Raw genomic sequence first — 21,649 nt, 5'->3', positions numbered from 1 at the left:
GGTGTGTTCAGCTCCTTCTACTTGAAAACGCGCAACGTATATGCTGTCATTTTCACTTTCGACACCAGGTGCCAGTAATGACACCAGCCGCCAGTCACGTTTCCAATTTCGCATGAACGAAGAAGATTAAACTTCCGGCTTAGTAGCGCCCTTCGAGTGTATTTTGTCCTCATATTTGACAGAAAATAGTCACAAAAGCGGCTGTAATTGACCTTTGTTGAGTTCAGGCCGTGGAAGGAGGGGTTAATGTGACGATTTGATGTTGAACGAGCCCGCGATGTCTGTGGTGTTTGACGGGAGTCCAGCGAAAGCGATGCAGAGCTCACACTCGCTCCCGGGGCAGACGGTGCTGAGGTGAGTGCTGGAGCTGACTTCCAGCGACATGGCCAACTGTGGCCAAGCCGCTGAAACAACGATGCAAAAAAGCCATTAATAATTCTTCAAATCTGCTAAAGACGCCAAAGTAATATTCTCTGTTAAAATTAAAACGTTGTTTTCCGTTACGGGCAACAATTTTATAATGTCTTTCAATTTTATTTCAGGCATTATTGAATGTTATTTCTTATTTTTGACGTTTAAGTACAATGTGCTGATGCTTTTAAATATGAATTGCAATATTTTTTTACATTTTTTTTTCCTCTGTGCAGTGGTCAGGAGCTGTCTCATGAGATCAAGTCTTTCATCAGCGGCGTGGACACCGCTCAGGGACGGAAGCTCAGTGTCCGGGAACATGCCCGCTGTGCTGTGCGTCTGTTGCGCTCTGTCCCGTGTTGCAGGGGAGCCGTGCTTGAGCATCTGAGAGGTGTCTATGATGAGCACGTTTCAGCATTTCTCCAAAGCCTGGAGGAGGGTGACGGCAGCTCAGGGGTCAGCTCAAACCTGGAGGACATCATTCAGGTGAGGGCTGCTTCATCTTCTCTTGAGACTACGGTGGTACCTCGGTTCTCGACCACAATTGGTTCGGCCGTTCGAGAAGCGAATTGTTCGAAATCTGAATCGATTTTTCCCATTACAATGAATGGAAAAAGAAATAATGCGTTCTAAGCCTTAAAATAGTCTTTTGTAGGAGTGAATGTAGAGTGTCTGCTGCAGGTGCACTGTTCGTCTATGTGTGTGGCCGCTGCATGTGGGAGGGGTTGCCGAGTGAGTGAAGTCTCTCCAGAAGTGAAGAGGTGCCCGGTGCGTGTCCAGCTCTGAATGTGCGCTTCTGTGCAGTTTGGCTGTGACAAAGTCATAAACCAAGTAACGCTCTGTCCCAGACTCGCCTCATCCCTGTCCCAGCTCCATCCGGGACATCAAACCCTGGAGAGCGTGCTCCAGCCTCGGGAGGTGTGGAGAGCGAGCACCTCCCCTGTGACACTCTACCACGGTCCAGTGCGGAGACAGGAAAGGTTTTACACCTCAATATGAAGAAAAAACAGTCAGTAAATGTAGCTAACGGGACACGTCTGCATACAGAGGCTGCGTTATACACAATAACAAAGCGAGTCGTGGGTCAGCTGATCGGTCTGCGCACGTTCTGGATTTTCGTTCGAAATCCGAAAATCTCGAAATTTCTGTTCGAACTAGAATTTGTTCAAATTCCGAAACGTTCCAAAACCGAGGTACCACTGTATTAGGTTTTAAAGACAAACTCGTGTGACGTATGAGGGCAGTGGTGGACTTAGCTAGCCATCCTCTCTCTGTGTTGGAAAGTAATGACGAAGTTGACCGTTCCCACCTGGTGTGACGAGATGTTTTTGTCTACAGGAAGTCCACAGCGTTCTGTCAGAATTCATCCACCTCAACCCCCGGGCTTGGGCCCCTCTCGTGTCCACTTGGGCGGTGGACTTACTGGGCCAACTCAGTAGCAAGTATGCCAACCACCCAGCGGCTCCACACTCCTCCAGCCTCAATGAGCTGCTGCAGCTGTGGATGTCATGTGCTGCCACGCGCTCCCTCATGGAGGCCTACTCACAGTGTTTGGCTGCCATGCTATCATGGTGCCCTGACGCGTGTGTGGACGCTCTTCTGGACACATCAGTCCAGCATTCTCCTCATTTCGATTGGGTGGTCGCTCACATTGGCTCAGCCTTCCCAGGCACCATCATCAGCCGAGTCCTGGCATGTGGACTTAAGGACTTTTGCTCCCACGGTGCTAAGGATCAAGGGCTGGTCTTGAACGGTGTGGAAAAAGGAAGCAGGGTACCAAAGATCGGCTCAGTGGTGGGAATCCTTGGCCACCTTGCTGCACACCACTCAGACAGCATCAGGAAAGAGTTGCTGAGGATGTTCCAGGAGAGTTTAAGCATGGCAACTGCGATGTCTCCCACTGGTTCCTCCAACTTCTGGGATAGTTCCCCTCAGTTACGACGGGCAGCCGTGCCCTTTCTCCTTCAACTGGCAGCTATGTCTCCAAACCTGTTTGGTGCCGTGTCTGCAGAGCTGGTGGAGCTGCTCCGCCCGCCCGTCCTGCTGCAGTTGCAGACTTTGCTGCAGGGACTTCCCAGGGACGAACTTGACAACATGGTGGCTTTAGCGGTGCACCTCATCAGCCAGAATCCATCAGGAGGAGCCAGAGTGCTTCGCTTTCTGGCAGACACGGCTACTCCAGCCTCTGTCATCATCGCGGGTCCGACTGCTTCCCCTCATGAAGGCGTCAGAGAGGGTTGCGATCGCCTGCTACAAATGTTGCTTCTGCATCTCCATAAACTGGTCCACAACCGAATGGACGGGGGAGAAGCCCATCCGCAGCACCCGGCTCAGCCCCACACACTGATCCCGTTTTTGGAGGAGCTGCAGACTCATGTGGGTGAGCTCTGCGCCGAGACTCTGCGGCTGGAGAGGAAGCGTCACCTCTGGCTACATCAGCTGCTTTGTCTGCTGTCTGTGTATGGAGGTGCTAGTGTGGCCACCGAGGCTCTCTGTCAACTCCTCACTCGAGCTCGTAACGCGGAGGAGCTGGCTCTGGCCTGGCAGCTGCACACGACACTCTCATCCTGCATGGCTGGACTCATTCCTAGCGCGGTGGCTCGATGTGTGGCCCAGATCCACACACACACTCTCACGCCACGACAGCTGAGGCAGCTGCTGCTCAACCTTGCCGCCGCCATCTTGAGTCAGGACGAAGAGCGAAGAGGAAGCTCGCAGTCCACCATGGCTGTTCAGGTCGGCTCAGCAGTGTCTTCAAACCTCCATGACTTCTGCCCTCTGCTCCTCCACAGCGATGCTGATGTCTCACATGCCACAGTGCGACTTCTTTCTGTCAGCCCCCTCCCTCGTACCTCCTCCCCGGCTCACCTCCTCCTGCTCTCTCGTGCTGCAGTCACTCACTTCTTCAGGGCTCTGCGTAGGAGAGCGTGCAAGAAGGTGGGGAAGGAAGGAGGTCAGGCTGCTGAGGCCGTCAGCTCTTCCGTGGTCCTTCTGTCTCGATTCGCTGCCTACTCTCCCCTCACTCTCAAAGCTATTCTTCAGCAGCTGGTGGAAGGAGCTCTGCACAAAGGCAACGCTGACCTCTTTGGAGGACTGGTGGCAGACATGTCTGGGGCTCCTTTAGCTGCCCCGTCTGTCTCCCCTGACCTTGGTGCTTCCCTCTTGGATATTAACTGTCGCTTTGGGACCATTGTCAACTTCTCTGGAAGTGTGTGGTCCGTCTTTCATGCTGGAGTCATTGGAAAGGGGCTTAAAGTACGCACAGACACACCCAGCCCCGACCCTTGTGGGGTGATCCAGGTGAGTTTGTTCCTTTTGTTTTAGATCACAGTAGAGTGTAAATAACTTCCTAAGGGGTGGCCTTATCTGCCAACTTGGTCTCGTCGTGTTAATGCTAACATATACTACGTTAAAAAGGAACATAGTAGAGGTTATCATACTAGTGATCAGCAGTCCTGGATGATGAGGTTAACATTTGTGTGTGTCCTCCATAGAATGTCCAAACTCTGCTGGCTGTGGTTGTGCAGTGCTGCAGCTCCTCCGGTCTCAACAGCTCCCGTCCACCATGTGACCCAGACGAGCCGCAGCCCATCAACGCTGAAGCAGCAAAGGTCGTGGCGGTGACTCTGGTGGAGAACGTCTGCCCCGATGTGGCAAACGGGGAGCTCTCCTGGCCCCCAGAGGAACACGCCCGCACCACGGTGGAGCGGGACATCCATATTCGCCGCTGCTTCGAGGCGCATCCTGTGCTCTTTCCTCTGCTGCAAGTGGTGGCAGCTGGACGCCCGGCGCTCTGCTACTGCTCAGCTGTGCTCAGGGGTCTCCTGGCTACTCTCCTGGCACACTGGGAAGCCTCTCGTGAGGCTTTGTCTACAGACTCCCCCTGGCATCTGCAGGCCTCCTCCCTTCTGGTGTCCTGCATGGGCGAGGGTCAGCTTTTGCCCCCTGTGCTTGCGAATGTCCACGAAGCCTTCCCTTACATCACTCCTTTTGAGGTGAGGCTGCTGCTCCTGGCTGTGTGGGAGTATGTCAGAGCCAATGGTCCTATGCCCCAGAAGTTCGTCTTCACTTCAGATAAGGGTATTTTCTGCAGGGATTTCTCACGAGACGGCGATGTAGCCAGGTACGTGTCGCCAATTCACAGCGTCCTGCATAAAAACATTGACAGGCTTGGACACCTCTGCTGGAGATTTCAGCTGTGAGACGTGACAGGACTCGACTGGCAGATTCTTTGCGTGGACATTGTGATCAGTGTACATAAGTTCAGTTGTGTTTGAGTGCTTCATGTGTAACTTTTGTACCACATTTTTAGACTTCAGATTTTCTAATTAGGTGTTTCCCATAATAACCATGTCTACACAATGTTCATTTCAGAACAAAAGCAGAAGCCTTAAAATAATAAAGGGTCATATTTTGGTGTTCATTTCTCTACTATTAGCTTTTGTTGCTGAGGTTGCCTTGCTTTTCTCACTGATGACACATGCTTCAAACTGTTCAAATGCATTGAAATAAATCCACTGTTCTCAGACAGTTGGTGCTACAGTCTGCTTCATTCAAATCCCTGTAATCCAATAAATATACTTGTTAAACAGAAGGTGCCACACTACTCACGTTTGTTCATCATATTGTTAATAAACTCATTAAGTCCTTAATAAGGACTTTCATTTACTCTAGTGGAGCTCCAGGAATCTGGGCACTATTGAGCTATTACAGCCGACGTATGTTTTGTAGATATAATGTCATGACGCTCTGTTTTGAACAAGGATGTCTTCGTAAAGTGCAGTTCACTGACTGGACAAAGAGGATGACGTGTCGGCGCTACAGAGCATCGTGATGCGTTCAGTGTTCATGTTTATAAATTACGCACAGAGTAATTTAACAAAAAAAATACTTACGTCCCGCGTATTTCGTATTTGAAACATTTGATGCTGTTCTTTCAATCGTAAATCCACTATCTACCGATTTATTTTGCCAAATGAGCCAAAAATATTTGTGGCAGTTATTTTCAAATCATACTTCCTTGAACATCCGTCGATGCGGCGTCAAATGGGCGGAGTCTACAAGAGGATATTCAAGATGGCCGCCTTCAATGAAAGGTAAGACAAAGCAAATCTGCAGCTTCATTTTAAGCCTTTTTCCTCCCAACTGTCTGCCTCGGCTATAGAGTAAGTGTAAAGCTGTCGTTTTCAGTTCGTAAATTCTGAGAAGATAAATGGTGCGGCACCGTGTGTAGCTGACAGCCACCAACGGCGGTATCCGTAATTGAATTAGCGGATTGTCAACGTTAGCACAGGGTCCTGCACTTCATCTTCAATGATCGGCAACCTCAGTTTAAGTCGTCCGTTTTATTGACTCTGTCGGCAACTGTGCCAAAGACGACCGACACGTTATTGTCTCACATCGCTTGCGTTCTTTGCAGCTTGTTCATGTGTTGTTAGCCTGTCACGTTAGCCCAGAAGTAACTGGCCAGTGCGAGCCTCCGGTCAATTTTTTTTTGTTTCGATTGTTTTACTCAAACACCAATCCGAATGGTAAATTCAGGATAATACGAGATGCAGCGTATTGTCAAGGCCATCTAATGACAGAAATTGGGAACGGCATCTCTGCACCAGAATCAAAGTCCAGAGTTGTTTTCCACATCAAGACCCCTTTCTGGGGTCAGGTCATCGATTGATACCTTCGGAAAAGTAAATGATTGATCCTTGCATCATAATGAATTCTGCACATTTTTACTATTTTGTTGTACAGGATGGCATCTTTCTTGGTGTTGGCGCTTGCTCTTTGTGCCAGTGGGACTTGGGCAGTTGACAGGGGCAACTTCAAGACATGTGACCAGAGTGCCTTCTGCAAGTGAGACCTTCAGACACTGCTATGTTAAAACCACAGGGCTCGACTTTCCGATGCCGATTTCTAATGTTCTGCCTGCTCAACATTGCACAGGCGTCAACGCGCTTTGAAACCCAGCGAGTCTCCTTATCGAGCCCTGCTGGAAACGATGGAGCTGACCAATACCAGACTCACCTTGCAGCTCATTAATGACAACAACAAGGTATGGTGCGCATTTGATACCTTTTATGTGCTTTACGACTATGATCAAGATGTTTAACCATGAACGCTCCTATAACAAGACTCACAACGCTTGTCCAATTGTCAAGCTTTGATTGGTCACTTGATAATAGTGGAAACTAACTGGTCACAATGGCCGGTATTGTGGTGTTTGAGTTGCCTGTCCTAGCTTTCATGCAGTGCATTTACCTTTTCTCCTTTAGGTGCGGCTGCTGCTGGAGCTTTACCGTCTCCAGGGAAACATGACTAGGGTGAAGATCAATGAGCTGAAGCCATTAAAGCCTCGTTTTGAGGTCCCAGATGTGCTCATCCGGGATCCCCCGACCGAGCCGTAAGTCTTACATAGGATCCCATAATGATCCTTGTTGTTTACCAGTAGTTTATTTTGAGAGAAGGTTGCGATGAACTTGACTATCTTCAGAAGCAGCAACAATTCCTAAATGTCTCTCTCTCCTTTTGTTTCAGACTGTCCCTCTTGTCCCAGGATGAGAACGGTGTGGTGCTGTCTTTAGGCTCTGAATCACAGAGGGTCATTCTTAGCGCCAGGCCCTTCCGCTTAGATATAGTGGAGGGAAGAGATGTGCTGATGTCACTGAACTCGCGCGGACTGCTGGCATTCGAGCACCTGAGGATGCGCAAGGACACGTGAGGGATTACGCATGCACACATGCATTGATAAATGCTGGACTTTGTTAAATGATTAACATCCCCTCTCTATGGATGTTTATTTAAAGGTTTTGTTTCCATTAGATGGCTTGTTTCAAGTACTGTCTATGACTGGTTGTTCTGTCCTCTTCTCCCTATCATCCTAGTTTCTCCTATAAAGTAACTAGCACAGTGGCTAGCGTGTGGGATAATGTCAAGAGGGTTTTCACTAGGTAAACTTCCATTAAAGTTTGTAATGGTGTATTTTGTTCCTTGTGCTAATGCTGCCAATATTGATAAACCCAGGCTCTCCCACTCCCACCAAAGTCAGTCTTTTCCCCAATTAGATTTGAAAGCAAATATGTGCCTCAGAATGCATGACTCAGATTCATTTAAGAACCAGTGTTACTTGGTTGACAATCAAAACCGCTGGAGATGATTGTGTCCCAAACTCATTGGATTCATGAAACAACACTATCTAATAATCTTTCTGCGATCCCCTTTTCTTCCTCGATGACACTAAACAGATCTAACTCATCATGTGACCTGCCTGACTGACATGCTTTCCAGAGAAGAACAATGACCTAAATGTTGATTAAGCTTGCTGAGCAGTAGTTCACTGTGTATCTGGCCTGAAATCCATTAGTTTGTACTTTTGTTTGAAAAACCCCTCAGCAACATCTTTCTTTGTGGTTATACTTTGCTGAAAGTTTTGTGTGGCAACGTAATAAAATCCTTATCTTAGTGTTACACGCTTTGGCACCACAGTGTGACCTGAAGTTAAAAATAACCACAAGTAAGAGTTGCTTTCTGATTGTAGTTTTGTTGTGAGCAGACTAGCTAAACAAACCTCTATGCTTGACCGCCTTCTTCTTATGACCAGCAATAGGTTTTCCTGATTGTCCTATAGTATTGTTGAATTCTTCTTTATTGCTGATGTCTTGTTGTGCCACAAACAGCCAGGCAGACCCTGAGAGTGAAAACAAAGAGGAAGTAGATCCAGCGAACCAGGATGAGGTATTGAAGACAGGCGTTTGTTTAGTGTGCAAACATTCTTTGTAACTCTCTTTTGTGCGCAGACTGCAAAAGACGATGAAGATAAAGTAGAGGATGGGATGTGGGAGGAAACGTTTAAATCCCACTCAGACGGCAAACCAAGTGGTCAGTTGTGGTTTTTGTTTTTGTCTGAAGTTATTTGGATTCTGTCCTCGCCTGTTTAATATTTCATCCTTGGCATCTGCTCTGTTTTGGCCTGCAGGTCCATCTGCTGTTAGTTTAGACTTTTCCTTGCCTGGTGTTGAGCATGTGTATGGCATTCCTGAACACGCAGACACACTCCGACTTAAAACAACAGAGTGAGTTGCTGCTATATTCTCTGTTGTCTTGCTAGCAGTTGTAATGAAGTTTTTTTTTTTTTTTTCTTGCAGGAATGGAGATCCTTACCGTCTGTATAATCTGGATGTGTTCCAGTACGAGTTGTATAACCCAATGGCTCTTTATGGTGCCATCCCGGTGATGTTGGCTCACAATAGCCAGCGTACCACTGGCATCTTCTGGCTGAATGCAGCTGAGACTTGGGTGGACATCAGCTCCAACACGGCAGGAAAAGTATGTTGTGCAGAGGTTTGTCACTGGATAAGAGGCCTAACCCTGCAATCTTTTCTCTTTCTAGACTGTGTTTGGGAAAATGCTGGATTATGTGCAGGGCTCAAGTGAGACCCCGCAGACAGATGTACGTTGGATCTCCGAGAGTGGCATCATTGATGTCTTCTTAATGCTCGGACCGAAACCCAAAGATGTGTTCGCTCAGTATGCGTCACTCACAGGTCAGTTCATTTTTAAATGACTTTGTTCTGTCTCACTATCGACAGTTCTGCTTCATCATTTGTTTCAATAACGTTGTACTGTTCGACCATGTAACTCACCCTTCATGTGCCTCCTTCCTCAGGGACCCAAGCGTTCCCTCCATTGGCCTCTCTGGGCTACCATCAGTGCCGCTGGAACTATAATGACCAAGAAGATGTGCGGGCCGTGGACGCTGGCTTTGATGAGCATGACATTCCCTATGACTTCATTTGGCTTGACATTGAGCACACGGATGGTAAGCGCTACTTCACCTGGGATCCACACAAGTTTGCATCACCCAAGGAAATGCTCCAAGGCCTCAAAGACAAGAAACGCAAGGTTCGTTTCATAAACGCATGCTTTCATATATTGCTTATTAAGTGTTATGCCTCTAAACTTTAAATCAAAATACTACCTTTTGAATCCAATAGATGGTCGCCATTGTGGATCCGCATATCAAAGTAGACAACAACTACAAGATTCACAATGAAATCCGCTCCCGTGGTTTCTACATCAAGAACAAAGATGGAGGAGACTATGAGGGCTGGTGCTGGCCTGGTAAGACCCTCACCACCCTTCCGACCGTCTTTTTCCTCTCTCTTTATTTGGGATGTTTCCAACTCCCCCAGGAAGTGCTGGCTATCCAGACTTCACTCGTCCAGATATGAGGGCCTGGTGGGCCAGCATGTTCGCCTACGATCAGTATGAGGTGAGTTGTGTGTCTGAATCTTAGAAATAAAGGGCAGAGTCACTTCGTGTTGTCGTTCAATTGATTTCCCGGTGCTTTTTAGGGGGCCACAGATAATCTTTATACTTGGAATGACATGAATGAACCGTCAGTCTTCAATGGGCCAGAGGTCACCATGCACAAGGATGCCATGCACGGTGCCTGGGAGCACCGAGATGTGCACAACCTCTACGGCTTTTATGTTGTGAGTACCTTTTATTTGACTGGCAGTCAGCAATGTCCATGTCTGACTACTGTTTTCCATCCTAACTGTTGTTATGCAGCAAATGGCGACTATGGAAGGTCTCATCCAACGGTCAGGAGGAGTTGAGCGACCGTTTGTCTTGACCAGAGCTTTCTTCGCCGGCTCTCAGCGCCTTGGTGAGACTCTTAATGTATCATTATTTCATCAGATGTGTTAAGTCACAAGCAGTTTTCATATGAATGAAATGGTGCTCTCACTGTTTTGGGGAATATGTGAACAAAAAGGGACGTCCTCCCGCCTGACTGTTTTGCTGCGCCACCTCATTGTTTCAGGTGCCGTGTGGACTGGAGACAACGCTGCTGAGTGGGACCACCTTAAGATTTCCATCCCCATGTGTTTGAGCCTTGGACTGGTTGGGGTTTCTTTTTGTGGTGGTGTGTATATTTTGGAAGCCTAATGGGGATTATAAGGGGTCATCAAAACACTGTATTCTTTTAGATTTTTTACTTATCACAGTTAAACTGCTAATTTGGCCAAAAGAGGCTGTTACTTTTTTTCTCGCAAAAACGTTGCTGCTTACACAGCAACATGGCTAATATATGGATGTTTACAGGCTCAAGAGCATCATGCTGGCAAAATACTGAGCCTGGTCACATCACAGGCGTGTTATTGACCTTAAAGCTCCGCCCACCGAGCCAATCTCATGGAGGAGAAGCAGCAGCTGAGAGCGGCTGTGGTGTCGGAGCTTGGGACGCATTTGGACTCCGTCTCCATGTTTTCCAAACTAGTTAACAAGTGATCCTCATGGATTTTGAAGCCTTTCTATAGTGCAGACAGCGCCACTGCACCCGCGGCTCAGAGACCGCTGCGGCTGTTTTCCTTCTTCAGTTTAGTGGGCGGGGCTAATATCTAATAGATTGGTAGTAATTTTTATTAATGTTTTGACGAAGGTTCCACCAGGTTTAATCTTTATATGTCTTGTAGCTGATGTGGGCGGCTTCTTCAAGTCACCGAGCACAGAGTTGCTGGTCCGCTGGTACCAGACTGGTGCATACCAGCCCTTCTTTAGGGCTCACGCCCACCTGGACACACCTCGCCGCGAACCCTGGCTCTTTGGTCCGGAAAATACTGCACTGATCCGTGAGGCAGTGCGGCAGCGCTACACACTCCTACCCTACTGGTATCAGCAGTTCTACAACACCCACCAGACTGGAGAGCCCGTGATGAGGTGCGTTTAAAATCAATGTATACTTAGTTTTGATCGGCATGATGAGAGGACGATATAATACTTTTCCAAAAAGGAAAGCAACACTCGCCAAGTTCACATGTGACCGTTGTCTCTTACTTGCTGGCTTCCAGACCGCTGTGGGTGGAGTATCCTGAGGACCCTGCTACCTTCACCGTGGAGGACGAGTTCTTGATTGGTGAGACGTTTTTCTTTGCCTAATTCAATAGCAATATCTGTTCAGTTTGAATGATAGATTTGTCTTTAAGGAATGTCTCAACCTCCAACTCAGATAACTGGTTTCATCAGATGCTCTTTATTTTCTCTCAGGCCGAGACCTGTTGGTTCACCCGGTGACAGAAGAGGGCTCCCGAGGGGTGACTGCTTACCTGCCGGGGAAGGACGAGGTGAAATGCCAAACCTTTTCTTCCCGTGATTGAATGAGAATTATGTACTGGCATTCTCAAAAATGGGGTTGTTGGATGCTGCGCTTCCCTCAGGTCTGGTTCGATGTCCACACCTACCAAAAGCACAACGGAGCCCAGAACCTCTACATTCCTGTCACAATGAGCTCGGTAAGACACGGACGGTCTTCAATGCGATTCAAATCAAAAGATGAAAAATGTGCTTCAATACAGACTTCTGCCTCTTTACTAGATCCCAGTTTTCCAACGCGGTGGCTCTATCATTCCTCGAAAGATGCGTGTGCGCAGATCCTCCACCTGTATGGAGCAAGACCCCTACACTTTCATAGTCGCCCTGAACCCGCAGGTGTGTCGGTGAGAAACGGCCTCCTGTTCGCTTGAGAATGCTGAAAGTCTTGTACTTTGACAGAGAACTGCACTGGGGGAGCTGTACATCGATGACGGCCACACGTTCAGTTTCAACAACAAGGAATTCATCCACAGGAGACTGAGCTTTGCCAACAACATCCTGTCCTCTGTGTGAGTACAAATGGCTGTTTATTTGCACTCGCCAGGGATGCCTGCTGGCAGGTCTAGTCCAACATTGTGTGTTGGTATTATGGATGTCAGTTCACAGAAGCGTTTGTTACTGATCCATGCTTCCTTCTGCTGTGCAGTAATCTTGCTCCGGAGGCCAACTTCTCCACCCTCTCCTGGGTTGAACGCATCCTGATTGTAGGAGCCACTAAACCCAGTCAGGTCACAATGAGGACTGCTGGTAAGTTGAATTGAAGTTGGCTTGGTGCAGTATGATGACATACACTGTGTTTTTACATGTTCCATTCATCCCAGTAGCTTCACACTAACAATGTTGTACTTGAAAATGACCAACAAATGAATGAACTCTGCCCTCTCTTTTGAAGGTGATCATGCTGAAGTGGTGCCAAAGTTCATAAAGAGATCATTGTGAATGTATAATTTCTTTTTTTCCCCAGATGGTCGTGAGAGTCAAGTTGAGTTTGACTTTGACACTACCATGTCCGTGTTGACTCTACGCAAGCCTGGCATGAACGCAGGAGCGGACTGGACCGTGACGCTGCACTGACCAACAGAGCACTTACTGCCAGGGAAAAGAGTAAAGCAAAGGGGTGTTAATGATACTGTGAGGCTGGACAGTAGGATGTTGGATACAAATACAGCTTTCTGAAAGCCCATTTTGACCAGTCCGTCATGACATCACTACAGTCCCGTATACATCCAGAAAAATTCCAATTATCTAAGAAAAGAAAATGTCTCCACAGCACTTGCATCAGCAGAGATTCATTGGCATTTTTGGAACAATTTTGTTGTTTACTTGCCCCAAGTTCTCTCTTTGCAGAGGTCAAGATAATATGCCGTCGCGGTTCAGGTCAATGAGCTGCTACTGACTACTGTGAGAGCACTTGGCTCTGGGAAACATTCAGAGAATTGAACCACTGAGCTGGTAGTCGTCCTTTTGACATGTTTTCTCTTTTATATTTCCATTGTTTTTTAGTAGATGATTTTGAAAGTGCACTAGAGTATTGAAATCACACCAGTTGTCTGGACTCCTTGACTATTCATACTGGGACCCACCACAGCTCTCATTTAAGCGAAGAAAATCTGAATTCTTACTAATAAGTCGGCAAATTCATTAAATCGTGATGCGGGGTAGATTCTGGCTCATGTCCAATTTGGGGTAGTTTGTCTCCTTGCTTGTTTTACATGATCATCAATGTTGTTTTGTTTGGAAATGAAGGCTTCTGCTGTTGGGATGGAAATACTATTGAAACCGAGACCTTGTGAAAATAAAGATGACCAAATGTGAACTTTTGTCGCCTTGTACTTCCTAGTTAAGTCACATGAAATAAACTGGTGCCTGCCTCTGGATACGCGCACATGTTGGGGATACTGTCAGCGCAAACATGTATATGAAACTTGGCGCATCATGGTGCGACTGACGCTACAATGACGTCACTGCAGCGTGTACTGTCATGGCGGCGGAGGGCTGCGAGGAGATGAGCGGTAACAAGGAGCAGGAAAAACCTTCAGGTATATCGGAAAGAAAACTGTGCATTTTGGTTTGATGGATGTAGCTTTGCAGTAGTCTCCACTGCTGTGAGATGAACGTGGTTTTGTTCGCTAAATCTTCGCACCAACGCTCCAGACTGCCAAACATGCTCGGCTAAGCTAGGCTAACAACAAGAGTCAAACTGTGCAATAACAAACGAATGCATGGTGTCCTACTATGTGTCTCTTTTATGGCTTCGCCTAAATCTTCTTAAAAGTTGGCACGTCAACAGGTAATAGGTGGTGTATTAGGCACGAAGGCAGTTATTTTTTTGGTCAGTCCAAATGAACTGAATACATAATATATTCCATTCTCTTCTAGCAATGGAAGTCACTGACCCTCCTGATCAGCCCGCTGCTGAGGTCACTGAGGGACATGTCGGTGCTGCTGTCAGCACCACAGCCCAAGCTCTTGCTGATGAAGGGAACGTGCTGCCAGCAGCCTTTGAGCGTTTATGGAAGGCTGCACAGGAAAACCATCAGGAATTTTCCCGCTGGACAGATCTGTTGCAGTACTGCGAGCAAGAGGTGACTTGTTTACTATGAGTGAGACTTGTGTTTCAAAGTTCCAAATCCTTTCTTTTTGTCTCTTTGTATGATATCTCCCTACTATGTGCAGTGTTGGGCAAGTTGCTTTAAATTAGTAACTTAGTTACTTCAAGTTACTCATTACTTTCAAAGTAACTAGTTACTAGAAAAAGTAAGTTTTTAAAAAACTGTCTATTATAGTGGAGCTCAAACATAACCATCTTGGAACAGTCACAGTCATCGGGCTGGGTCAGGAACCAGCAACATTGGGACAGAATTGTCATTATTTGTGTGGCCTGCTAAACTAGATAGTCAGGTAATAAAGGCCATCTATTGGTCTATAAGCTCTAACCCACTTCAAGTGTAATAAGATGACAAAGTCCCCACTTTGACCTAAAGGTGCAATGGCAGGTGAACGAATGACAATATTGAAACTTTAGATGGGCACATTTATTGTGATCATTTAGATTAGAAACTATACTTTTAGCAGTGCAAAATGATCAACACTTTTTTAGAACACTCAGTAGTAGCAGGAACAAACACTAGTGCCAAACCGATGCTGATGACCATCTCAACAGCAACAGAACTTTAACGACTGGAAACATGAACTGCAGTGACAACTCCACGGCGGCGATAGGCCACATGTCTTCCACAACATACCTCGCTGCTACTAATGTGTTCAATTGCTTCTGAGATAAAAGGCTGTGCAACAGTTTGGCTGCAGTGGCTTCTCCTGTGGCGTCAGACCAGCAAAACTTTGCAGCGTCTGCCTCGAGCTCTTTTTCCATGTGACGCAGTGCACAGAAAGCGTGCGCTTTTTGTGCACTGCGTCACATGACTAATGTGGGCTTCACATCCACCACGGAAGCTTTTGATGCGTATAATGGACCATGCTTTTTAAACTTTTTAAAGAGTTGTGAATATGAAGTACCGAGTAACGTGCATCTTTAAATCACAGTAATGATAAACGCGATTTTGGCAAAGGAACGCGTTATGGCACTCGTTATTACAAAAGATAACGTAGTTCCTATAACGCGTTAGTCCCAACACTGACTATGTCTAAACATACAATATGTATATGTTTTGCATGAATGCATCTGTAGCATATTACAATTTTTGTTTCAGTAAAGATGCAGTTTTCATTTCTCATCTTTGCTCTGAAAACACATTATTGTGTTCAACTCATTGGAGTTTATTTGAAGTTGTTGTGACAGTCATTTTTGAAAAGCTCTTTTTCAAGTTTTCATTTTCTGCTAGGGAAACTACGCCGCCTCTTCCAAAGCGCTCGCAGCCTTCTTGGATCAATACCCGCTCTGCTATGGCTACTGGAAGAAATTCACTGATCTCCAGTGTCGAGCCGGCGACAACAAGAAAGCCGAGGAGGTGAAGTCGGAGAAGTCATTCATTAAAGCTGATTTAGTTTCCCTTTTGCCCTGAGTTGTAGATTCAAGACTGGCCCTGGTCATTGGCTCCAGCAGTTCAGTTGGCTAAAGTGAATTTGGGCCTTGATGAAAAAGGTGTAGGGATGCAGTGCGCCTGGTTTATACTGTATAGAACTTTGGAGCAGCAAACGGTGCCTTTACTGACCTGTGCTCCCTGTGCTGAGTCGAGTTTTGATGACTTTCCCAGGTTTGTCTGAAGGGTCTCCGGGCGATCCCGCTCAGCGTGGATCTGTGGATCCACTACATTAACCTGCTTCTAGGCACGTTAGAGATGAAGCTGCCGGAGTCGTCCCAGAGGATCCGCGGGTAAATCCAAAACATGTGCTCCACTTTGCTCTTTCTCCACTGCGCCTCCTGACGGTGGACTCTCTCTTCGACCCCAGTGTCTTTGAGGAGGCCGTCTCTGCAGCTGGTCTGGAGTTTCGCTCCGACAGGCTGTGGGACCTTTATGTCGAGTGGGAGAAAGAGCAGGGAAACACGAGGAATGCTGCGGCCGTCCTGGAGCGGGTGCTGAAGGTCCCCACACACTTGTACAACACACATTATACCAAGTAAGAGGCGGCTCTACCTGCCACGTCACTGAATGCCGCCTTGTGAAGACCAGCGCGTGGTCTGTGTGTGTGGCTCAGGTACAAAGCCCACCTGAGCAGCCATGAACCTAAAGAGGTCCTTCACCCTGAAGAGTATTCGGAGTTGAGGATGTTGTGCCGCCAGAGTCAGAGAGCGGAGAGAGCCGAGCAGATGCAAGAGACTCAAGATGAGCGACCACCTGGAGAGGAGGAGCCGGCGACCCCTGAGGGACAGGACACGGTGAGGAGCACGCATTTAGGTCAGTTTAGATTAGACTAGACTGCCTTTATCCACAGTCTTCTCATTTCATCTGCGAGTGAAGGAGGAGCTGATGAAGAAGATCAGAGAACAAGTTTTGCTCCGAAGAGACAAAGTTTACAAGGAGAATGAAGCAGAGGTTCGCAAGAGATGGAACTTTGAAGATGCTGTGAGTCATGACCCCCGCCCCCTAGCGTCAGTCTTGCATTATGACAGGAAGCGTGATGATCAACTGCCATTTGAAGTCCTTTCATTGTTAAGCTGACCTCTATTTCCACCCTTCAAGATCAAGCGTCCGTACTTCCATGTCAGACCTCTGGACCGCGCCCAGCTGCAGGCGTGGCGTTCCTACCTGGACTGGGAGCTGGAGCAGTTGAAGGGTCCCTCTTCTTCAAACAAAGGTAAGGAACAGCAACACTGTATGTCTCTTTCCACTGGTCTGTTTGGGAATCACTCTGTTGAAGCAGATGCGCCAGTGGTGACAGAAGAACCAGCAAATGACAAGCGAGTTCGGACGCTGTTTGAACGATGTGTCATCGCCTGTGCTCTGTATGATGAGTTCTGGATCCGGGTGAGACTCATCTGCAACACACACGTCAGTCTGTGTGGCAGTGACACGCGCGTCTTCCTCCCAGTATCTTCAGTACCTGGAGCCGCGGCCAGTGGAGGAGAAGCGCCTCGTGTACAGGAGAGCGTGTGAGATCCACCTGCCTCGCAAGGCCAACCTCCACATCCAGTGGGCAACGTTTGAGGAGCAGCACGGTAGCCCACAGTCCCGGTCTGGGTCAGGTGCTGAGTCACGGTTAGGATGTGCGTGTCAGCGTTTCCTCTCCATCGCCAGGTGACGTCTCGGAGGCGCGCAGAATCCTGGCAGCACTGGAGCAGCGTGTGCCGGGCTTGGCCGTGGTCCGCCTTCGCCGGGCAGCTTTGGAAAGACGGGCAGGTCAGCTGGACCAATCAGAAGCCTTGCTGCAGGAAGCTGTGACGGGGTCCAAAGACGTGCCTGCGCTACACGCCTTCTACTCCGTCAAGCTGGCTCGACTGCTGCAGAAACTGGGCCGGAACCCCGGCAAAGCTCGGCAGGTGCTCCGGGAAGCGCTGGAGATCAGTCCAGTGAGTGAGTCCTGAGGTGCACACAGATCCACTGTTGTCCCATCTCCTGACAGCTCTCTTCTTCAGGACAATGAAAAACTGCATGTGAATCTTCTGGAGTTGGAGTCAGCGGAGGAGAATCAGCTGTCAGCTGAGGCGGTTCAGGAGTGTGTGACAAGAGCTCTGGCTGCTTCTCTGAGCCCACACACCAAGATCCTTCTGTCCCAGAGGGGTCTGCAGTTCGCTGAGGAGAACAGCAGCTCAGTCAAGAGGTGCCACTCCTGCCTCTGCCCATGTCCGTTGCTTCTTGACCGACAGTTTCTCTTTGCACAGAGTGCTGAGCATCTACGATGACCACCAGAAGCTGCTCACTGAGCTGCGAGGAACAAAAAGAGCAGCAGAGAAAGTGTAAGGAGCTTTAATGTCACGGTGTTGGGTCGCTTTCCTTATCTGTTGTAGGGATTAAAACATGACTTTCAGGAACAATGGCCAGTGATGTTCGGTCAACGCATTTTTATGGCTTCTACAACGCCCTCTGCTGGGGGGTTGGAAGCATTTCATGCCCTGGAAGGCTCCATGGCCCTCTGCAGGATGCAGCTTGCGAAATTGGAGTCACAGCAAGCAAGGACCTAGTCCTGACCGGTCCAGTCACATGAAACTGTCGGATGTGTCTTGTAACAAGCTGTTTCCCGATAATTCACCATCAGGAGAGTCTGAATGCTGCTAGACAACATTTCTTTAACACAGTGTGAGTCATGTGCTTCATGATGGTTTTCCAGGGAGGCAGACTCTGAGAAAGCACCAAAAACAGAAGAGGCTCCTGCCCCAGACCCGCCGCCGGTCCAGCAAGCAGCGAGCACTGCCAGTCCAGCAATGACCTCTGACATGAGCGGCTACACTGGATACAGCAACTGGTACCAGGTGCAGAACCACATACCAAAACACTGAGCTCAAATTTAAACAGAAGGTCTTGAGTCAGTTGGAATCATTTTGTCATTTGGATTTGGCAGCATCCACAGTACGGCGGCTACGGCTACCAGAACACCTGGAACTACAACCAGAGCTACTATCCTCCCCACTGAGTCGTGCCTCCTGGCGTCTCAGTCAGTGGAGATTCTTCTGAGATGGAGCAATGAAATGTGCAACTGGAGGTCAGACGGCCACAGGCGTCCTGTTTTTACAATGGAAGTATTTTTCTTGTGCCTGTGTTTGAAAAGGCTTCAGGGGAGGCTCGCCTTTGTGTTGCCTGTACATAAATCTGCTCTTGATTTTCCTTGGTTTTGAAACTTCTATTTATTTTTCTCCAGCATTATCAAAACAGTGGAGGCAAAGGCATGACATTTTTACAGTGAACCAATCATGAATTTGCATCCACTAAAAACGGCTGGAGCGAGAGAAGCAGCTGCGGTGTCAGAATGTGAAAATAAACTGAGTGTTTCTCAATGTTCTTTATTTGAACTTGATTATTTGGCGAATATTTCAATAATTGTCATATTTGAACTTATAAAAAACTGGTAGTAGAAGATCCCAGATTTAGGAAGATCAATGTGGAAGTAAGGCCTGTTAAACATTATTGTCTTCAGGAGCAGAGGAGCATCAGGCAGCAGCCAGAGACCCTCACCACGTCCGGCTCTCTGCGCCCACACAAGCCGGTCCACTCAGAAAACATCCAGTCACCAGGGTCTGTGTGCGAGTGGGGTTGGCTGGGTCCTGAATGACGCGGGCTCCTGGTGTTGAAGTGAGGTAGACTCACAGAGAAGCTGCTCCTCGAGTCACTTTTTGGCAACCACCAGCACAGCTGAAGGTACCAGACCTACATGACACAAGTTACGTACTGAGATGGTGGTGGCAGTGTTTTGCTCACTAAAGAACAGCCGGGACTCACCGAGCTCTTTGAGAGGCTTCTCCATGTCCAGTTCAGTGTAGACGTGTCGGGGGTACGGGGACAGCAGGGTGAAGTCCTGACCCTCAGGTGTATTGCCGTTCACTTGCACGTAGACTCGCACCGCCGCCAGGGGCTCCTGGGCCTTGAACACAGCATTGATGGTGGAGCCGTCTAGAAGGCGAACCTGAAGAAAGACTAGTCTTCAAGGCCTGTTTCATATGCAAGGTGACTGACTGTACAAGAGCCAACACCTGTATTCTGGACTCATCGTACTCCTTCTTGCTGGGAGGGGGGCCCTGGCTGCTGGGTGAGGTGGGGCTGGGTTGAGTGGGTTGGGCACATGAAGCTCCGCCGCCTCCAAACTGTGGATGAAAAGCGATGAGTGTCAATAGTTAGCCGGCGCCAGAGAGGAACAGAAGGCTGGTACCTTTTGCGCACGCTCCTCACGATCTCTTGCGATCTTCTCTTTCACCCGCTGTCTGAGGTCGAGCGAGAAACATCACATGATTCCAGTCCAGCTGCCGTGCTCTGTCTCACATTCTACCTGGCCATTTTGTCTTCCATCTTCTCCCTCCTGCGCGACTCAGCCATCTTCTTCATTTCATCATCCTGGAGTTTTTGTCTGATCTGCTGCAGCTCCTGGCCCTGCTTCCTGCGGCTCTTCTCTCGGTCCAGCTCCTCGGCTCGCTCTCGCTCTCTCCTTTCGGCCTGCTTCACTCGCATCAGCTCCTCAAGCCTGGAACAGACACGAGCAAGTGTGAACCCAGGAAAGTCAAGTTGCTTTGCATTGGGTCGAACATCATGAACCAAAGACGAGTGAATAAAATCAAACCTCTTCAGCTCCATCTGAAGGCAGAATACAGAGAGCAACCCCTTCATCTACTGACCGTTTCACCTGCTCCTGCTTCTCCTCCTCTGTCATCGGCTTCTTCGACTCGTTGGTGATGTCAGAGCTGCCTTGCGTAGCTGAGAGGACGAGAAGCTTGATGGAACATGCTGGAGTTTTGGCCTCAGGATTCAAATAGTTATGATCGAGCAGAGCCCAGATTGTGACATTTCAGAGGAACCTCCATACCCTCGTCTGCACCCTGTGGCGGCGGCGAGCTGCCGGCCAGCGAGTCCCCATGTCCCCCAAGCACATTCCCCACCGGTGCTTCGTAAGGTTCATCAATGTCTGGGTCCTCCTCATGTGCAGCGATCCTAGAACGAGAGACCCGGGGGCCACAACATCTCATTGACCGTAAGGGACGGCAGGATGCAGAAGTGCATTGTTTACCAGTCCATCGCTTGCTCTATTCCCTGGTTCCCTGTATGAGCCACCGCCTTCTCCCTGTGATGAACAACAGTGTGCAGTTTTGCTTTCAATTCCACGACAACGGTCAGAGTGACACATGAAACTTGGCTCACGCTCTGTTCCTGCCGAAGCCCATCTCCAGCAGGGTCTCTAGTGTTGTCATCTCCGCCATATTCTCCTAATAGAAGAGAGCAAAAACATTGAAACCACAATCAATTCAGCATCACACAGTAGTAAAACAAATACACTTCAAGCTCTCCACACCACGCTTTACACCAATATTACACGATGACACACAATTTTAGTAGTATTGACTCTGTGCAGGCTCCTCTATAATTGTTAAATAACGTCATGGCAAAGCTAAAATTAGCATAAATGTGGCTAACATCCATAAAGCTTCTGCTAGCTTAGCCACAGCGCGCTTTAGAAACGCATAATGCAGTCATCCACTGTCACTATCAAAACATGTACTGCTGTACATCAAATCAAAACACATCCACTGGTCCTATTTTATCCATTTACTCGCTTTTCCCAATGTTATTCAAACAGACATGCTACTCACACATCAGTCTCCGTGACGCACCAACGCTACGGGAAGTAAAAAGGTTCAAACCATAATAAGCGAACAAAGTGACGTATGACGTCATTGAGGACCACGTTTGCAACCGTTGCAACGTCTGATGTCGCTATAGCTCGCAAGTTATGGCAAGTAGGCCCTGCATTAATGTTATTAACAAACTGTTGTTATTAACGTCTACTAAGAGCAAAGTTCACCGAATTGAAAATTAATAATACTGGAAATGAAACCCATTGGGTGAAATGTTGAGTGGAAATATGGGAAATATTAAGTTGTGAAAAATGCATGTCAAGAATCAAAAACGTACTTAAAATACTACAGGACCATTTCTTTAGTGAACAAAGAACTATCGACGCGTGTAATTACTATTACTACTACTCTGTTACA

The 21,649-nt window shown here is 48.0% G+C and overlaps 4 protein-coding genes across 5 annotated transcripts; 3 read left to right on the top strand and 1 right to left on the bottom strand.

Annotated features, from left to right (window-relative positions):
- The first annotated feature begins 110 nt into the window (after positions 1 to 110).
- Positions 111 to 4,969, top strand: ints5 (integrator complex subunit 5). The gene is made up of 4 exons (XM_053878801.1): positions 111 to 354; positions 648 to 897; positions 1,750 to 3,711; positions 3,906 to 4,969. The coding sequence occupies exons 1-4, from the start codon at positions 260 to 262 to the stop codon at positions 4,611 to 4,613; spliced, it is 3,015 nt and encodes a 1,004-aa protein (XP_053734776.1). The 5' UTR covers positions 111 to 259; the 3' UTR covers positions 4,614 to 4,969.
- Positions 4,970 to 5,461: 492 nt separating this feature from the next.
- Positions 5,462 to 13,375, top strand: ganabb (glucosidase II alpha subunit b). Of its 2 annotated transcripts, XM_053878802.1 has the most exons (25): positions 5,462 to 5,507; positions 6,160 to 6,261; positions 6,352 to 6,460; positions 6,681 to 6,808; positions 6,943 to 7,122; positions 7,290 to 7,355; positions 8,082 to 8,139; positions 8,202 to 8,283; positions 8,381 to 8,477; positions 8,550 to 8,730; positions 8,795 to 8,948; positions 9,071 to 9,306; positions 9,399 to 9,525; positions 9,597 to 9,676; positions 9,759 to 9,899; positions 9,979 to 10,075; positions 10,232 to 10,333; positions 10,884 to 11,127; positions 11,259 to 11,323; positions 11,455 to 11,531; positions 11,625 to 11,699; positions 11,782 to 11,895; positions 11,959 to 12,068; positions 12,206 to 12,306; positions 12,524 to 13,375. In XM_053878802.1, the coding sequence occupies exons 1-25, from the start codon at positions 5,488 to 5,490 to the stop codon at positions 12,631 to 12,633; spliced, it is 2,856 nt and encodes a 951-aa protein (XP_053734777.1). In that variant the 5' UTR covers positions 5,462 to 5,487; the 3' UTR covers positions 12,634 to 13,375. The 2 variants fall into 2 exon arrangements, with proteins under 2 accessions (XP_053734777.1, XP_053734778.1); XM_053878803.1 differs by lacking the exon at positions 7,290 to 7,355.
- A 160-nt stretch (positions 13,376 to 13,535) lies between these two features.
- On the top strand, positions 13,536 to 19,072 carry si:ch211-114c17.1 (pre-mRNA-processing factor 39). The gene is made up of 15 exons (XM_053879945.1): positions 13,536 to 13,598; positions 13,939 to 14,144; positions 15,402 to 15,527; positions 15,774 to 15,892; positions 15,970 to 16,137; positions 16,216 to 16,396; positions 16,479 to 16,583; positions 16,701 to 16,815; positions 16,882 to 16,985; positions 17,050 to 17,176; positions 17,256 to 17,527; positions 17,594 to 17,778; positions 17,840 to 17,914; positions 18,286 to 18,427; positions 18,517 to 19,072. Exons 1-15 carry the CDS (start codon positions 13,541 to 13,543, stop codon positions 18,586 to 18,588), a joined length of 2,055 nt encoding a protein of 684 aa, XP_053735920.1. The 5' UTR covers positions 13,536 to 13,540; the 3' UTR covers positions 18,589 to 19,072.
- On the bottom strand, positions 18,771 to 21,302 carry ubxn1 (UBX domain protein 1). The gene is made up of 10 exons (XM_053879946.1): positions 21,248 to 21,302; positions 20,799 to 20,863; positions 20,668 to 20,721; positions 20,467 to 20,591; positions 20,279 to 20,357; positions 19,936 to 20,127; positions 19,819 to 19,870; positions 19,643 to 19,753; positions 19,392 to 19,575; positions 18,771 to 19,319 (listed from the first exon to the last, which is right to left on the bottom strand). Exons 2-10 carry the CDS (start codon positions 20,855 to 20,857, stop codon positions 19,279 to 19,281), a joined length of 897 nt encoding a protein of 298 aa, XP_053735921.1. The 5' UTR covers positions 20,858 to 20,863; positions 21,248 to 21,302; the 3' UTR covers positions 18,771 to 19,278.
- Between the last annotated feature and the right edge of the window lie 347 nt (positions 21,303 to 21,649).

Source organism: Synchiropus splendidus, chromosome 11 (assembly GCF_027744825.2).
Source record: "Synchiropus splendidus isolate RoL2022-P1 chromosome 11, RoL_Sspl_1.0, whole genome shotgun sequence".
NCBI classification, from domain to species: domain Eukaryota; kingdom Metazoa; phylum Chordata; class Actinopteri; order Syngnathiformes; family Callionymidae; genus Synchiropus; species Synchiropus splendidus.
Note: the sequence above shows the minus strand (reverse complement) of the source record. Positions and strands in the feature narration are given on the sequence as shown.

Coding starts and splice junctions, on each gene's coding strand:
- ints5 (XM_053878801.1), top strand. CDS start 260: ATGTTGAACGAGCCCGCGATGTCTGTGGTGTTTGACGGGAGTCCAGCG. Junction 355..647: donor CCGGGGCAGACGGTGCTGAG/GTGAGTGCTGGA, acceptor TCCTCTGTGCAG/TGGTCAGGAGCTGTCTCATG. Junction 3,712..3,905: donor ACCCTTGTGGGGTGATCCAG/GTGAGTTTGTTC, acceptor TGTCCTCCATAG/AATGTCCAAACTCTGCTGGC.
- ganabb (XM_053878802.1), top strand. CDS start 5,488: ATGGCCGCCTTCAATGAAAG. Junction 12,069..12,205: donor AACAACATCCTGTCCTCTGT/GTGAGTACAAAT, acceptor TCTGCTGTGCAG/TAATCTTGCTCCGGAGGCCA. Junction 12,307..12,523: donor GGTCACAATGAGGACTGCTG/GTAAGTTGAATT, acceptor TTTTTTCCCCAG/ATGGTCGTGAGAGTCAAGTT.
- si:ch211-114c17.1 (XM_053879945.1), top strand. CDS start 13,541: ATGGCGGCGGAGGGCTGCGAGGAGATGAGCGGTAACAAGGAGCAGGAA. Junction 16,816..16,881: donor TCCCTCTTCTTCAAACAAAG/GTAAGGAACAGC, acceptor CTGTTGAAGCAG/ATGCGCCAGTGGTGACAGAA. Junction 17,915..18,285: donor AAAAGAGCAGCAGAGAAAGT/GTAAGGAGCTTT, acceptor ATGGTTTTCCAG/GGAGGCAGACTCTGAGAAAG.
- ubxn1 (XM_053879946.1), bottom strand. CDS start 20,857: ATGGCGGAGATGACAACACTAGAGACCCTGCTGGAGATGGGCTTCGGC. Junction 20,592..20,667: donor ATAGAGCAAGCGATGGACTG/GTAAACAATGCA, acceptor CTCTCGTTCTAG/GATCGCTGCACATGAGGAGG. Junction 19,576..19,642: donor ACGATGAGTCCAGAATACAG/GTGTTGGCTCTT, acceptor GTCTTTCTTCAG/GTTCGCCTTCTAGACGGCTC.